Source organism: Megalops cyprinoides, chromosome 13, assembly GCF_013368585.1.
Source record: "Megalops cyprinoides isolate fMegCyp1 chromosome 13, fMegCyp1.pri, whole genome shotgun sequence".
NCBI lineage: Eukaryota > Metazoa > Chordata > Actinopteri > Elopiformes > Megalopidae > Megalops > Megalops cyprinoides.
Genome location: NC_050595.1, coordinates 28,977,777 through 28,995,702, shown reverse-complemented (window position 1 = coordinate 28,995,702; position 17,926 = coordinate 28,977,777). Strand labels below are relative to the sequence as shown.

Sequence of the window (17,926 nt, the reverse complement as noted above, 5' to 3'; positions counted from 1 at the left end):
CAATCGGGTGCCTGCAAATTGCTTGGATGATGTCAGGGAAGCTGTGCCCATCCTCCAATTGCCACTTTTTGTCAAAAGCATTCGTTGGTTGGAATGTGAGTACCAGAGGATTGCATTCGCAACATCCCAGCACTCATGCAAGAATACAGTGGTTGTTGCAGTGAGATGAGCAGAATGTGTCCAATTGTCGATTCCAAAATTGGGCTACAGAAGATCGGAAACACTTAAAAAAAAAAAAAAAAAAAAAAAAAGACAAATAGATTCCATTTTGTTCAAAAATGCAATTAATTCAAATTACTGACAATAAACTTTTTATTCAGTAAACTGCAATATTTAAAATCCTGGCTACAGAATAAGAGATACAACATACATGGAAAATCAGACAGACAGACTAGTTCAGTAAGTTCCCACTTGTGGAGGCAAGTCCCATACTGCGGAGCTGGTACGTTTGAAGTAGCGGGGCTTGCTCTTGTTGAATATCTCCTCAAGTTTTGGCTCCACAATCTCCCCAAAGTAAGAGTCCACATCCACGGGATTGAAGTACTGATTCAGCAAGGCCTGCTGGAGCTGTCGACCTGCGTGAAAACGAAAATGTGATATTCTGATGTCAGTCGCTAATGTTGCATCACAATTATTACACCAGGGAACTCCTCACACAGATGCAGATACATTTATTGATCTGAGTCGTTAAGGAGGATGCAGTGGTATGTGTCCGTGGTACTACTGTGTAACAAGTCCATGATATGGCACAGCCCTTTACTGCACTGAAGTGGTGGTTAATATCAATATTACGTGCACCTACATTTTAATGACAGTCCAGTGAGAGCCCCATACAAACCGATAATGCATCTTATTCTACGGTTCTCATTAAGCCTCTATGAAACAGTGACAGTCTTAGGTCTATCCCAGATGAGGGCTTTTTAAAAAAATGCCAGAGCCTGAAGCATGGTGAACACAAGTTTAAGAGTTCTAGTACAAAATTTCAAGTTCTCAGAAATCTCAGTTCTCCGTTATCTCAGAACCTTATTCACTGTGCTCAATTCTTCAAAGCCAGACACCTTCATGTTATGCACAAACATCCACAAAAATAGCCTCACCCTGTGCCCAGGATGGGATGGGTTTCCGTGGTGCAGATTCATCATCAGTAGAATCATCACTGTTCTGGTCCATCCCATAATCATCTGGATTGGCATTCACAGCCACTGGCTTGTTCCCCCCTTTTGGAGTGAGTTCATATGACTGTGGAGACTTCTGGCAGGGAGAGGGGTGTTGACGTAAGGCATTAAGCGGATTTGTTCTTCTACCCATTGCTTGAAGATTTACAATTAGCAGGAAATACTGCTTTGCTATTATCTTTTGTTTTTAACACACACACACACACACACACACACACACACACACACACACACACACACTATGTATACATTACACACACATAAATCACAGCAATGCTGTTGCTGCATATACATGAGCAAATAGTCAGTGACTCATTATACCTCAACATCCACAGTCACATTGAGTCCTGGTCCCTTTCCTACTGGAGTCTTCAAAACGGAGTTCTAAAAAACAGCACAAAACTATTAAAATAATGAACATTAACTAAGTAAGCCATTACAGTTACAGTTCTGTAAGTAGTTCACACTTTCTGAAAGCTGTTAACATTTCCTACTGAACCACTTTTTGAGCCCTGTTTACATCATTGGCTCCACAAAGGAAAAACCAGGTTTTGATACATATTCTGCATTAATTCTTGGGTTTAGCTTGTATTCAATGACTTTCATTACTTTTGGGGAATGTGGTTGATGGCTTGCAAATATTATAGAAGCAATACTGCTTTGCTATTATAGCAACTGTTCTTCTGTTTAAACAAACAAAACAAAACATTGAGCCAATGTTCATTTTACCACTGTACCTCAACATCCACAGTCACATTCAGTCCTGGTCCCTTTCCTACAGGAGACTTCATGGGTGATTTCTAAAAGACAGCACAAATTGACAAATTCAGTAACTTTTCTGCAAGTTGTTGACATTTCCCGTTAAACCGTTTTGAGTCCCATTGAAACCATTGGCTGCACATAGCAAAAACAATCTGGTATTGACATATTCTTGAATACACCTCTTGGAATAACACTATTCATTTTTAAATGATCTAGTTTTAAGGTAGTTCAATGTATCCTGCCCTCAAAGAAATGCCATACTATCTGCCATAATATGCAAACTCTGCTAAAAATACAAATTATTCTCATACTGCACTAATATTGTTTGCAAAACATGTAATTACATTTGGCAGATTATAAATATCAAGCCATAAAGCCTAAGAATAAATCAAACGTCACATGGTGTAACCAGTCTGTTCATATGGTTTGATCATATGGTGATGTATTTATCTACGCTACTATTAGATGCAGTCATTTTTACATGACATTTTGTGACATTCTTCTCTCACAAGAATTTGTTGATAAACATTAAAATATATATATATAGTATAATTAGATATTTGAATAGCACAATAGTAACATGCATGAATAAATATTTTGACTTTCTTTGGTGTAAAATGTATATGGCTAAATATCAATATTTAATCTCTTCAGTCTGTGGTAAATAATACAGAGAATAGCAAACAGAAAATTCATTTTAAAAGCAACTATGGTAACACTGCATGACATTTTTAAGGGAGTAAACATGAATCTTGCTGAAGAATGCATTTATGGAACCAAATCTATGCATGCATGTACAAAGATGACATGTATATGGATTTGAAAATATTTTCAGAGTGTTTGACTTGTTTTTCCAATTTTCAAAACCTTATATCATTTGCCCTGGTAGTGTATGCTGTATACAGTAACGTCTCAGCTCACCTGAACCTCCACGGTGACGATTTTAGCAGCAGCAGCAGCAGCAGCAGCGGCGGCAGCGGCAGCAGCAGCTTTCTCCTGCTCAGCTTGTCTCTGCTGCTCCTCCTGATGCAGAAATGCAAAGCAACACATTGGAATTTCAAAGAATAGACACTGACTACATGACCACATGTCCACAACTCCTGTTATACACCAGGGCAATCCAAACAGACCCCATAAAAGACAAGTGTGAATTTGGTGTTATGGCTCAGAAGGTGCTTGGTATTGTATTATTACCTCAGCACATCTTTGCAAAATGGCTTATTGCAAACGATCATCAGATCAATATTCTCAATGATGGGAAACAGTGTGAGGAAGTATAATTGATTCTGCAGTTTCACTTTCCCATTTATGCCACACCAAAACACTGAAGCAGTGGATGAAATGCACAGGCGGGACTATAGGAGAGGGTTTCAATGGCAGAGTTTAGGGACATAGGGTAAGAAAACTTCCATATGTTCTTCCATATGTGCTGGCAAGTTCTCTCATAATCAGAATACTAACACTGGAGTGTTAATGTGCATGTAACCAGTTACACACAAAAAAGTGACAGCAGTATTTGAGGACTGCCAGATCTTGAAGTGGCAGTGTCCCTAATATGCTCACCTTCTTCCTTCTTTCCTCAGCTTCCCTCAGCTCTTTCTCCCGGGCAGCTTTCTCTAGCTCCCTCTGGAGTGCCAGGGCCTTCTTTTTCTCTAATCTCTCCCTATAGACAAAGAATTGGCCACATTCTCTTAAACGAGTCAAGGAACTTATGTAAAGGCTGGAAACTTGTAGGCATTAGCAAATCAACTGCTGAATAATGACCATCTTAAAATGTTATGGCGCACACAAAATGCTAGTGACACAAACCTTTCGGCTGCCTCTTGTCGTAGCCGCTCTTTCTCCCGCTCCCTCTCGCGCTCCAGCTCCCTCTCTCTCTCCTGCTCCTTCTTCAGCTCCATGGCACGGCGAGCCTCTGCTAGCTTGCGGGCCCGCTCCTGCTCTTCCTCTGCCTGCCTCTTAGCAAGCAATTCCTGCTGCCTCTTCTCCTCCTCCTCCTGACAGAGAGAGGAAGAGAAGGATGTACAGAAAATGTACAGTGATTGTATTGGCCTACTAGCTTAATTATCCCATGACACATTTTGATTACTTTAAAGATCTGAGTCAGCTAGAAGGTCACTTTTCAGTGAAGAAAGGTTTTGGATGTGAGCGTGCTAGAAAGGTTACTTTACTTGAGTATGGCATGAATTTCAGGTCCCTACCTTGCAAGTTTCACTGCCCCCCACCCCACCCATTGTCATCCAATCATAGTGATTCCATTATCAAGAAATAATAGCTCAAAAAGTACTGTTTTTCAGTTCTGATATTGCAATTCTATAGTCACAATACCATTATCACCATGATACCTCTGACATTTGTCAAAGGCTTATATAACTGAGGAGGGGAGCATGTGTCTTACAGCCTGTTGAATCCTCTTTCTCCTGGCCTCTTCCTCTTGTTTTCTCCTCTGTTCAAGCTCTTCCTGGCGCTTGGTGGCCACTTTCTTCTTAGCCTTCTCCTCTGCCAGGCGCTCCACACGTAGCTGATAACGAGAAGACAGCTAGTACGTTTTCTTTTTATGCTTCTTTCAATGCATGGAAAATTTACACTTCTTTCTCTGTGTGTGTGCTCATATTTGTGGTGATCCTGCTTATTACGTTATCTTTGATGTTAACATCTACACTGCACTCAACTGCTCATCTGCATTCTGATTGCTCAACTCCCCAGTTCACACTGTGGTAGAATACTGGCAGTATCAATGCCTTTACCTACTGTTTGCAGGTATTGGTTTGGTGCAAATGCCAGTGTGCAATACAAACAGGTGGTGCAATGTTATATTTGCTTAACATTCCTGTGTTCATAAAAGGAGCCCACACAGTATATCACTATTATGAACAGCATGACACACATGTACTTCACTGGTATTTTAAGGGAAAGGGCTGCATGACGAAAGGGGGCATGACAAAGTAATCAGTACTGGCACAGGTGAAGTCTTGTACCTTGTCATTTTTCTCCTCCATCTGAGCCATCTTTTGCTCAATCTTCTTCTTCTTTTCCTCCTCCTTCTGCTCCTCCTTCACTCGTGCCTCTACCACCTTTCGCAGGCGCTCATCCCTCTTCCTACAAAAGCGGTCAGATCCAGTCCATATCCAAACATGCTTATGCTTAGCTGTGTAAATGCATTATACCAGGCATCTTGTGTTGTGTTTTAGAACATTTAAATGAAAAAAGTTATTGTTACAAACTGTGAATCTATAGAGACAACAGCAACACCAGCAATATTCCATTAAATCTTGACCTTTTCATCTCCTCCTGCTTTCTCTTCTTCTCTTCCTCCAATTTCTTCTTTCTTTCATTCTCTTGCTCCTGTTTTTTCTTCAGAGCCTCCAGACGCAACCGCTCCCGTTCCTTAGAGAGAGAGAGATTGTTTGTATGGAGGCAAAGGATATGGACAGCACCCTCAGTATTTATTAATACCCCTGTCTAAACAGAAATAAAAATATGCACAATAAAATGGAATAAATCATTATTTCTGAAAACTATCACTTTGAAATGCTATTAGGATAAATGTACTAGAATATATAAAAAATTTTTTAGTACACATACATAAAAAATGTGTGTACTTTTTCCTTTGGGAGGGTATTTATTTCTGTTTAGGCAGGGGTGTGAATAAATATGGAGTGCAAAGCATATAAAAGTAATTTGAACAATTCCCAAAATAGATCACAAAAAAGTAAAGATGGAATAGTTGCAGACTGCCTTCCTAGCAGGATCAGCAATCATTTCACCTCATGCCTTCCACCTTCTTCTGTCTGCTTTTTGTCACTGTTGCTGTTTGCTACAACTACAATTAGTCTGTAGTCTGGTCAAGTCCAAAAACAATAATATATGATAGTCATACATCTAATATGCCAACATTTTTGTGTTGTAAGGGATGTCCATTTGGTGATCTTTAATTGGCCTAACTAATGAATGTGTTTGTTACTTAGCTAAATGTTAGCTCATGTCACAATCTCATGCAATTCAAGGGACAGTACAGTGGCATTAGCCAATCACAAAATAGGCCGTCTTACTCAGAAATTTTAATGCATGGAGTGGAGATAATAATCTCACTAAACATCCAGATTAAGACTTTTAGTTAATTATTTAAAGCCTACTCACTACAAGTTACAGCAACCTAACACTAGCATTTATGGTTAGATAGTCTTATAATCTACTATCTTTAAGGATTAGCATAGGTCAAACTATGAATAGGCTATGGTTAGTAAATATTCAGGTATTCACAAGGAATTTCAATTCCTGTTTGGGCATTCAATGACTGCAATCAGTAAGCATGTAATCAAATACATAAATAAATGATCAGGACAGGTCTAAGATGGATAGTTCAAGTAGTTGTAAGAGAGGCAGACACCTAAACATATTATAACATTTTTGTTATAATAATTTGCTGTAATTAAAAAAGTACTCAATTTGCTAAAGTTCCATATCAATTTCATGCACTGCTCATGACTAATATTGTTCAAATTGTATTACTAAGCCACATTAATATAGCAGGCCTAAATTTATACACACCATTTTAGTTTACACATACAATATTACAGCACAGTTATGCGCCGCTTATCACCCATTCGGATAACGTCTGTGCGCATATACATCCGTAGTCATAAGGTTATAATAAAGTTTAAAAATCCCAAACGCAGAACAGGATGTAGCGGACGTAACCGGATGTAGTGAAGGCAACACTTTCCGCACACAACACGTGTATGTCATGTCACCAGCTAATGTTTGTAACAATTCCTTGTGAATATGCATTTCAGCACTAGACATCTAACTGCATAACAGATCGATCACAGATGCTACATTTCCTGATCTGTCCAAATCTGTTCTTTTTAGAGTTGGACTGAGTATGCTGTGCTGTCACATGGATTGTCAGCCAATCAGCACAATGGCTCATGCATGTGACTGAACTCCCATTGTAAATGGCCTGTCCATATCTAGGACAGAGAAGCATTGGAAAAAATTTACTAAAAATACGACTTTTCTTAGAGGAATGACTTACAGCTGCAATAAAAGACACTGTATGGTCCCTTTAAAATCCTGTGCAAATACAGTGCAAAGAAATCAATGCAGTGAAACCAATTTTGATTCTTATATTTGAGGAAAGGAACAGAGGACCCACAAGTAATAATGCATTCATTTAAAAGTATCTTCAAATCTGAAGCCAAAATAATGGCCAGCATCACTACTTTTAGGTAGCCCTTATGTAGCAAAAATAGTGGCTATAGCTGTTTAACATCCTATTCTATCATTTCAAACCGTGTGGGGTTTTCCTCATTTAAGGGGCAAAGATGAACTGTTCACGTGTTAATGTTATACTAATGTTCCCATCCTCAATCATGTACACCACTACAGTGAGTTAGGTAATTAGGATGAATGACCACTGCCCAGAGAGAAAAGGGACCCACAACTCAGGCCTAGGGAAAGAGCAAGTTAGTGACTTTTAAAGGCTCCAAAGTGATCAGGGAACAGCACACAACCCAGTGCACACTTACCACTAAACCGCCACCTGGCTGAGGGACGGAGAGAAAAAGGCTTGATAATCAATTCTGATTTAAGACAAAGATGCCAACAAAGCCTTGGTAGTAAAAATGATAGTAGAAATTGAGCTAATGTGGGCAGTGTTGTTTTGCATTTACTTTGTGCTAAGAGTGCAACAGAGTGGAACAAGAGTTGTTGGCACTTTACTAGCATAGCAGCTTTGTAATTTAAAATGGTATTTTTTCCACTAATCAAAGACTGGGTTTCCAAACTGAGCTGCTTTTTAACTATGCAACTAGATAACAAATTTAAAAAAATATATATGTATAATATGATTAGAACAGTCACACACTGACAAGGTCACTGTGTACTGACCTTGAGGTCTGTTCTGAGCGGAGTTGTGTGTTTGATGAAGGACTTCACAATAGCACTGCGGCCCACTGATCCTGGAGTCATCATCAGTAGCTGGTTCTTCTGTACGGTCTGCAAGAAGGCTTTCATGTTGGGCTTGACCGTCTGGACAGAAACAAGGCCATTTGAAGAAATTAAGGCAGAAACAGTTGTTAGTGTTGTCTTAGCACCTGGGCTCTGGTTCTGTGTGAGGGGTAGAGTGATAAGGTCAAACAAGATACAAACAAGGATAACGTATAGAAAATGTAACAACTACAATAATGACTAGGGCAGTAAACAGCAATCAACAGGGACAAAGTGCAAGGCAAAATTAATTCTCCAGAAACACACTTTATTCCTCACTCAAATAACATATGGGAAAGTCAACAGGACCATGTCTATCAATGACTTATTCACCGCACTACCAAAAGTCTACAAAATCAAGATTGTGGATATCAGAATTAGAGGAAGGTTATACAAATGATATTTTTTTCTTGCCAGCAAGGAATTATTGGTGAGAAGTTTCATTACAATGGTATGCTGATAAATTTCATCAACTAATGGCCCAGTTGTACCACCAATCATCCATATCATGTTATCTGCAAGGCACGGTCACACATTTGCATGCTAACAAGCTAATGCATTATATTACAGTATTGTCATTTAGCAGGCGCTCTTATCCAGAGCGACTTACATGGGTTACAATTTTTACATGTTACCCATTTATACATTTACTGAGGTAATTCTGGTTTAAGATGGCTAGTTAAATGTGTATGCTTTGGGGAAAAAAAATGTCTTACAGTCTGGCTCTTGGGGAGAGAAGACTTCTTTTTGGGGGTAGTCAATGCCTCTACAGCCTCGGGTGCTCTGCGTTTGGTGGAGCTGGACCTACAGATCGGGAGCAGAAGCAGGAACAGAGAAACAAGACTGTTGGCTCCATTCCCATTTCTCAAGTAGGTCTCAAGTAGGTCTCAAGTGCTGGACAATACTGAGAGTGAAGCATATTTGGTCTTGCTCTTACTCCTAGTTATCTAATTACTTAGTAATCTAATTTCTAATTTCTTTAGACTTAACTACTCATACCTAGGCAGGTATTTAGGAGACCTTCAATGCTGTCCAAACCTGTGAAGAGCAGCTGTCAGATGACTGCATTGAGGTGGTGTGCACCCATTTTTGGGAGTTAAATATCTTTGGACATACACTTGAAAACAGCTATTAGAGAGATACCCATCAGATGAGGAGAGTACTTTATTTGTTATCGACCTTGTCAGTCATTGTCACTCTGTGGGCAGATCATCACCGCTTACCAATTTAATAAAAGTAATTTAAACTGTGTTTCTTGCTGATGGGGACAACTTTTTTATGATTTGAAACCAATGTTTCCTACTAAGATTTCACCTACTTGGGGATGAGGCATACCTCCAATAACCATGACTCCATCCCTATTACCTCTTACAGGTGCAAAGCTCAAGTATGACAAAATTCATCACTACGATCAATTTGCAGCACTTGATCTGTCAGAAAAATAAACAGATCTACTTGCTGGAAATGGTCTTACTCCCAGCTTATAGTAGGAGTAAGAAGCTTCATAAAAACATCCCATTACCTACTCCAATGTGAGATTTTTACCCTACAAGTGCTTTTAGCAGGACTCTTAGAAGCAGCTCTGAATATCCTTAATAAATGTGTATTTAGAAGCGGTTTCCTACACTTTCTGTAAATCACCCCAAATGAGCGTTTGCTAAATAGGGGTGTAACAATACAATCAGTTCACAGTTCAATGCACGATATTGAGCTCACAGTTTGACACCATCAGAATATGTTGAACAAAATTTGAATGCAAACGAGTTATGACTGAATAACATTCCTGGTTTATTCCTGAGCTATAAAATGTGCAAAAACAATATTTTTAAAATGGTAAATAAAATGAATTATTTTAAATGCAATATATGAAATCTCAATATAAATATTTCTACAATAAATGACAAAACTCAACTTTAAAAGCAGATACCCCCATTCAAATTGTGCTTTCCAGTGCAAGCCTTACAGTATGGCAAAACAAGATTGAACAATTTAGTTATTGCACCCTCTGCTGTTCAATGTAATTAACACCCAAGAGTGCATTTTGGGGGTGTATTCTGTAGAGATCCATAATTATATCATAATTAGAACAGATCGTGCCTAATTTCATGAACCATCACAATATATCGTTTCATGTATACTCCTCTAAATAAATGCACAAATGCTTCCTGATCATGATCAGTGTTGCCAGTGGTTATAGGGAGCAGTTTCAAATGCCCACCTGCAGAGGGAAGTGATCACAAAACAGTAAGTGTGCTTGGCTTAAAAGGACTGAGAAATGTCAACTCACCTTGGACCAGAAGACATCGCTGGTGGTTTTTTCTTTCCACTGCCATCTGCAGACAGGGTCAGAGTTTTCAGTTACTGTACCACCACAATCCCACAACGCAAATCCATGAGGCAACTGTACTCCCTTACGAACACAACCCACATACAATGACAAAACAAAGGCTATTCAACTTGTCTAATTACCGGCTAATTTGAACAAAGAATACAGGTGGTGTAAAGCTGAACTACCATTCTACCATGCGACCTCTGGACCTGGATGTATTTTTCTATGCCTACAATATCATATTGGCCATGAAGGTAGCACTGCTGAGCGTGACAACATACCCGAACTGGAGTCTGATGCGCTCCCTCTCTCTGCTCTGAGTAAAGGAGCAGGACCTGCATTAGTAGGAGTGGAGTTCTGAGCCATAGAGCGAGTGAAACGCCGTACACCCTCAGCACTGGGGGCCTCGTCCTTCTTCTCCACTGCATTCTCCTGGTCAGCAGAGGAAAAAGCAGGGTTACCCCACTTAACTGCATGCAGAATCCCCCTTCCATGACAACGGCACTTCCTTTCAATCAAATTCATATATTCATATGCATTGGGTTTTAAATGTAAAATATACTTATAAAAGGATATTGGCAGTGCCAGTGACTGAGCCAGCAAGTTTCTTATCTTGAGGTTTTGAATCTAGCCATGTCATCTATTGACAATGACCTGGACGCGAAGTAGCAGAAGAAATGGCTCTTCCATTAAGAAAAGGTGGATGTGTTAGTAAATAATACACAGGCATAGCACCTTTCAATGCAAAACATTGTTTCCAAATAGCATTTTAAATGAGATGTGTCACAACAGTAGGCTCCCTCCCCTGCCTACAATGACTACTAGAAGTTGTTGCATTCAAGTCATGGTGGAATTATGGTAAATAAAGTAATCCAATTGGGAAAAAGCATTCAAGGGACATGTGGAAAAACCCGTGGGAATCTCAAAGAAGAAATTTCTACCTATGTTTACAAGCATCAGAAAAACAAATACCAGAAAAACACAAAAAGCAGACAAAGTAGTTCTCTCCACCAATGTTATTTGTTTTCCATTTTTAACACCAAACATCCCAGTCTTCTGATGTCACTGACCAGAGTAACTGAGTTGTCATGCGCGTCATTTTGCTTAAAGCCATTAAGAAGCTAGCAAGTTAGTCTGTCATTTTTTTAAGAAGACTGCAGTCGCAGGTTATACAACGTTCAACTAATCATTAATTTGTTCACGCAGCCTCTGGTAACAGCCATCTCGCATTAGCCAACACACACTACAGCTGGTGTTTATTGACATTTCCGGCACAGAAGCACTAAAAAGTAACAAGGCAGTGTTTATGAATACTGTTGTGACATACATTTATCTGATTGTAATGTATTGCAAACTCAGCAATCTTACACCTAAATATACTTAAAAGGTTCAGATGATTGGGATTATTAGCTTGCTTCTGTACTGAACTGTATCATGCTTCTGCATTGTAGGAGTCTTACCTTTGGTTGTGGAGGATCTGGTTCAGTCTCAGTTGGATGCTCTGGTAACACACTGCAAAACAAAAGACAGACTACATGAAAGAATGAAAGATTCTTGCTACCAGCTTTATTAGAATTTCCCTTGACCATGTTCACTAGCTAGTTTCGAAACCTGGACAACAGCTGGGAAGGTCAAGACCAGGTATTAGATGCTAAAAATCTTGCTCACCAACTGAGAAAATTTTTTGCACACCTGGGCAGAGATCTGTTTTGACCACACTGGTAAAACATACCACTGTAGTAGCACCTTACTGTGTATAATGCCTATGCAAGTTGAGATCTTTTTGCCAGTGAAGTCATGAGTCATGGCCTTTGAGCAGAGCCTTCTACCTCAGCACATTAAGCGGTCAGCTTCTGCCCAGTTTCTTCTCCCTTCTTGCATTCTAGCTGCAACCTGAATCATGGTAGGAGATCTGGGTCTTACACGTTGTGCAACTTATAACCTTCACTGAGTGCAGGCTGCCCCCAAATTGTGCTATTATTGTTCCTTTTTGCCTTCTCATACTTCCCTAGCTGTGTTGCCTAATGTTCACTAACAAAATGTTCCAGCTGTACTGGGAGGGGGTATGATTACTGACTGCCTTGTAGTGACCAACTTGCAGTGCCCAGCTCTTGCTAGCTAGCTTGGCAGTTGAGATGGCTATCCTGACCGAGCCAGCCTAACAGTCAGTTTGTAAAATACCCCTGTACAAGGCTCGTATGTATTCCTGTGGTGCTGGACGACATAGAAATGTTCCTGGTTACTGTTGTCTCATTTCTCTGCATTTCACAAAGCTATTAATGCATCTTATCATTTGGTGCCAGATTAACGAGTGTTCCAAGATCAAGCTGAGCTGCAAGCCACCCTCTCATGGCCTAGTTGCTCAGTGCTTACAGAGGCTAGTCAACTACAGACTAAACAAATCCTAAATGGCTTTATGTAGCCAGTCAGTTCCTCTCATTCTAGCAGACTCCCTCACCTACAGCTTCAAGCCACCCTCTCATGGCCATCTACTGAATTTCTATGATTGCTTGCAATAGTGTAGCACAGTCCTTATACACCATCACCTACTGGCTTAAATCTCAACTGGTTCTAAATGCTTGCCCATTCCTCCAGTTCTGGCAAGACTCCACACCCATAAGAGTAAATAATTCATTTTGCTTGTGGTTACGTTTTTTTTTGACTTGCCAGTTACAAACTGAAAAATCATTCAATTAGCTCATAGCAAAAAGCAGCACAGTCTTGAGACTTTCCAGGCAATGAGCATGAGCCATCTTTTGAGCAAGCCAGCTTGCTGAGATAGATATCCATGTAAGTTTGTTCAAGTTTTGAGGGCCTGAGGGGACTATGTGAGTATTGTCAGCCAATTAGGGCATTTGCTCTTGAATATTAATGACCAAACTCCCATTGAAAATGGCCTGTCTATTTCTAGGACAGAGAGAAGCACTGAGGAGTTTATAGTAATTTCTATTAAATTATTTTCATTAAAAAAATTGTTGATGTGTTTCTTACATACTAAGGAGTAATTTAAAATCACAAGAAAATCCACTGTATGGCTCTTGTAATAGAACCCATGTAATTCCATTTGCAATTTTGCATAATCTGACCCAAATACGACAACACAGCTGGATGTGCTATGAATCACATTTGAAAGACAGAAAGGACATAGACCGTAACAATAAGAGAAGACAAAAATACACATGAGCAATATTACTAAGAGACAATCTCACCCCTCCATGGTTTCTTCTTCCTTCTCTTCCATTTCCACACAGACACCTCCTAAAATGAAGCAGAGATTAGCTCAGCAAATCAGAGTCAATGGTAACTAGTGATAAATGGTTAAGATCCACAAGTATACAGCTAGTTATAGTCAGATTTAGGTGCAAATGTACGAGTTTTAACTCCTGATTTGCAAACTCCACTAACTGACTGTTCTCTTTTAAAGTGGAAAATTTATGAACCATTTCAAATTAATGATTTAAAACGATTCATTAACAATATAAGAAGCAGAAATGGATTGGTACAATCAACAGAAGGATGATTGCATTTTTCTTATTTCAGGATTCCTGTATGAGAGGCTGTCAGGTTGAGACAAGCCCAATATGCAACTGCCAATTCCAAATCAGGGTTGCATAAAGGGGGGTAAAAAGCAATGAAAAAGGAGGTTGCTGCAAGTAAAGGCCGAGCCCTGTAGCAGATGACGCTGCATGTTTGGATCTGTGCAGTGTTATTAACATTACCCGACAATGAAAAGAACCTGCAGCTGTGGAGCATAATTGGCTCCGTTCCCGTGGTAAAGGGCGAGTTTCCATCGAACAGGTTTCCTCGTCACACCGCTCCCATCAGAGTTTATGCAACTGCAGTGCACTGTGGGATGTGTAATGCTAACAGCAGCCACTGACTGACTGCATGTGCAGCATTTCAACACTCAAGCCACAGAGCTCTAGGTGCAGGGTCCAAAATTAACACCTGCCAGCCAACAAATCCAGCTATATTTTCTCTGGAGGGTTAAGACTGCACAGTGACTAGACATTCCAATGTCTCATTGATTAGGTAAACCCTGAATAAATCAAAGTCCCCCCCGCAGTTCACTCACCACTGGCATTGCTGCTGCAGGTAGAGCTGTTCATGCGAGCCTTCATCTTGAGGAAGGAGCGCCTGGAGGCCCTGCGAACAGACTCGCGGGTCATGCTGTGCCGCAGGCCCGCGAGGGAGCGTCGCAGAACGAGGGAGTGCTGCCCAGAGGAGCGGCGGGAGCTCGGGGCGGCCGCGTGGCTCTCCGGGGGCCTGGCGATGGCTAGCTTGGTGGCGGTGCGGCAACAGGGGGACGCCGCCTTCTGGAGGAGGTCGGCGGAGGTGCGCTCAGCAGCTGAGATTTCCACCACTGCTTCCATCAGCTTCTCAGGGGTAGTATGGGAAGTGCTTGGGGCCGGAGGGACAGAGCTGGCAGGCTCCCCACTAACTGCTGCCACCACCTCTGGCTGCTGCTTTGTGCCATCTTGATTCTGCGTCTGTGGACAGGACTCTGCCTGGACCAGAGCCTTCCTTGGCTTGGCAAGCCCTTCTTCCTGTTCCTGGCAGGAGTTCTGGACGGGCTTGTCGTCGGGAGACTCTGTCTCTGCCGGCTCCTCTTCCTGCTTCTGCTTGTTACGACGGGCGTTTCGCTTGGGCTGCGTCTCCTGTGGCGAGGCGTCTGCGCCTGCAGCATCCTGATCCTCTGCGATCAGCTGGAGCGTCTGCACCGAGGAGCGCCGCAGGTTGGTGCGCTTTCCCTTGGAGAAGCTGGAGAGGGAAGGGCATGAGGAATCATTGATACAATGTTCTCTGCAGACAAATGTTCAGCACTGGCATAAAGCACTTGTCAAGACATGCTTGCTATTTCTATCTAGGCTATCTAGAGGAGATCAGTTGTATTTTGACCCTCTCGAACAAAGGGGTATTGTCCTGCTTGTGGGTCTCTCTCTCTGCATTTTCCAAAGTGAAAAAATTCAGCTGCAGCGATGAAACTTACACCATAGATGTGTCTTATGAAGAGCCTGAGTTTACCCATGTGTGATTTAAAACTACTTGGGTAGTCTCATTCAACTACTTTGCCTTAAGCCAAAATTAAACTATCTTGTGTGTATTTTACCATCTACCATTTTAACAGTCATTAAGTCAAGGGGGTCTTGCATGCGCTCTGGTGAAGTCTCTACCTCCCCATCACGTACCGTCTCTTGCCGTGAGCGTCATCGCGACCCATAGAAACGCGTTTCCTGCGGCTGCTTTTCTTCTGTGATGGAGTTTTTGGCATTAACTCCGGTTCAGCGCTAAAGTCACTAAAGGAGAGTCACAATATCTACATTCAGTACAGGTACACGGGATATATGGGAATTAATAAATGGAGAAAATGAACAAAATGCAGACCTAAAGATAGTGAGAACGCATTTTAAAAAGAAGCCTATCAAATGTTGACTCAGTTCATCATATGAAAGCTTAAATGCTGATTTCATCTTTTGGCGGAAGTAATTACTCAAAGATGTGGTCTGTTAGAAATCAAATTTCTCAATTACTTGACCAAACTCCTCCGGCCTTCCGCTAAAGCCTATATCACCTCCAGCACACTTCCACTAGTTTCTCACTATTCCTTTATATATGGCTCCATTACAATATTACAAAAAATTGCAGCAGAAATACTAATCCATCAGAGAAACCTCACCAGTCTGCACCATATGCTATATGTGTTCTCACATCTGTACATACCACTGCAAAGAGAGCACTTAACTGTGAGACTGCCTGGGTCCTCTCTTACCTGGAAAACATGCGGTTTGCCTCCTGCTGGATTTCCTCCAGCCACACCATGTGGACACTCTCCACATTGCTGGCAAACTCTTGCAGCTTCCCATCAAACATCTCCATGAGGGAGCGTGTGGATGACAGCAGGGAGTTCATGCCTCTGATGTGTAGGAGGGGGAAAGAAAGAATAAATAGATGATGTAGCAGTCGACTGAAGCCAGTTCAGTTCTTTGAGCAAAGTGACGTAGGCTACTGGTGGCCATACTGTGATCTGCACTGCTTTAAGTTTAAGCCCACGTACACATTCTGCTTCTGCCGACTGGGACAATTTCCATCAGTGCCGCCTCTCATAATTCTATCATTATTTTCAATCTCCCGAATAAACCACAGTATTGCTTCCACAAGGTTTACCTCGGAAATCTTCGTGCGTCTGACCAGAGGGGCGCTATGTACCTGTGAAACCTAGGAACAGGACTCATTTTGTACCGTTCACCTTACGGACAAGGCTGATCAGCCAGTTCATCACAGTAAACGAAAATGGCAGGTATGAGGTCTGTTTTGATCTCACTCGGACTGTTACCCATCTTTCACATTCGTAAACTGAACCAAAAGCCGTCGGTGCACGTCATTAACGTCTCTCTACGTCTTTTGTTGCCACTCGCTTTTAAAATCCATGTGATCGGCGTTTGACCGGCGCTAATGTTTCTTACTAGCCAATAAAGACCGGATCCCATTTGTCAATCTGAACTGAAAATCCATGATTTATTTTATTCCCTCAAACGCAAAGATAGCTAATATGTGCAAATATGTCACATGTCGACAAACAGCGACATAATGCTTCACCCCAATTGACAAGATCCTGCTAGCTAACACCAGCCAGCAACATCCTGGCCAGTTTATTTGACGGTAAAACTTAAGTTGTCTGAATAGTTAAGGCCCCCAAAAATCGAGGAAGATTCCTTGTCAGCACTGATTACATTTTGCCGCTTTTGTGGGGCAGCTAATTTACGTTAACAAGTCAGTTGGAGTAAAAATATATATTAAAAAATGCAACCCACGGTAACTAGGAATTGAACTTGGATAACTTACAGTCTGCAAGGCAATTTTATCAAATGTAAATGTCTGTATCTTCCTAACTAACTTGAACTAACGTTAGCCAGCATACGTTGTTATAACGTTGCAACATTAGCTCCATCTATTTGTATTCCATTATGCCGAAGCTAAAGGAGATGCGATTTAGCGATGGCATACAGACAAGCGCATGAAATGTAAAAACATGTTTTTAAAAAAGATCTGTTGTTTTTAAAAACAACACTGTGTGGCACTGACACGTTGGAATATCACGAACAGCATCGGCATCCTGTTTCTGCAACATTTCTTGCCATTATATTAGACGCAGACTTTATGCTTTGTAAATCGCTTTCGATGAGAGCGTCTGCGGAAGCGTACTTGACAAAAGTTGCCAAAAAGAAATCTAACCGACCTACCTTTCAGTATCCGTCTGGGATGTTATATACGAAGAGGACCACCGCCGAAGATCCCGTCTTTAAATCCCCCGTTTCACACCAAACGGGTTAATCCAAAATTAATATAAATTGCGGACGTTTCAAGGTGGCTACTTTTCGTTTGTCTCCTCTCTAAACCGCCCGCTCAAAATTATTTGAGAGTTTAAAAATTCCAAAAGCCAATCACGGGACCCATATTCCGTGACGTCTCAAAGTAGTCATTCATTGGCCTCTTACGGAAGAATTGACAGTCAGAAGTTCACTGTGGAGCCAATCAAAATAAAAAAGGGGAGGGCTGGCTTCGTTGATCTTAAAGGGGTGTGGTCTAGATCCGAAACATGGAATGAAAGTTTAGTCAGTGACGTCAAAGCGGAAGTAAATATCGGCCCGCATTGCTGAGGAAACAACAC

The 17,926-nt window shown here is 41.1% G+C and overlaps 1 protein-coding gene across 1 annotated transcript; it reads right to left on the bottom strand.

The window, feature by feature from the left end:
* Positions 1–346: 346 nt before the first annotated feature.
* LOC118787959 (inner centromere protein) lies at positions 347–17,616 on the bottom strand. The gene is made up of 21 exons (XM_036543746.1): positions 17,499–17,616; positions 16,028–16,171; positions 15,447–15,554; positions 14,333–15,018; positions 13,467–13,515; positions 11,718–11,769; positions 10,539–10,689; positions 10,216–10,261; positions 8,645–8,732; positions 7,830–7,970; positions 7,469–7,486; positions 5,215–5,324; positions 4,916–5,036; positions 4,336–4,458; positions 3,747–3,934; positions 3,501–3,600; positions 2,859–2,960; positions 1,913–1,975; positions 1,497–1,559; positions 1,098–1,251; positions 347–575 (listed from the first exon to the last, which is right to left on the bottom strand). The coding sequence occupies exons 2-21, from the start codon at positions 16,165–16,167 to the stop codon at positions 397–399; spliced, it is 2,682 nt and encodes an 893-aa protein (XP_036399639.1). The 5' UTR covers positions 16,168–16,171; positions 17,499–17,616; the 3' UTR covers positions 347–396.
* Between the last annotated feature and the right edge of the window lie 310 nt (positions 17,617–17,926).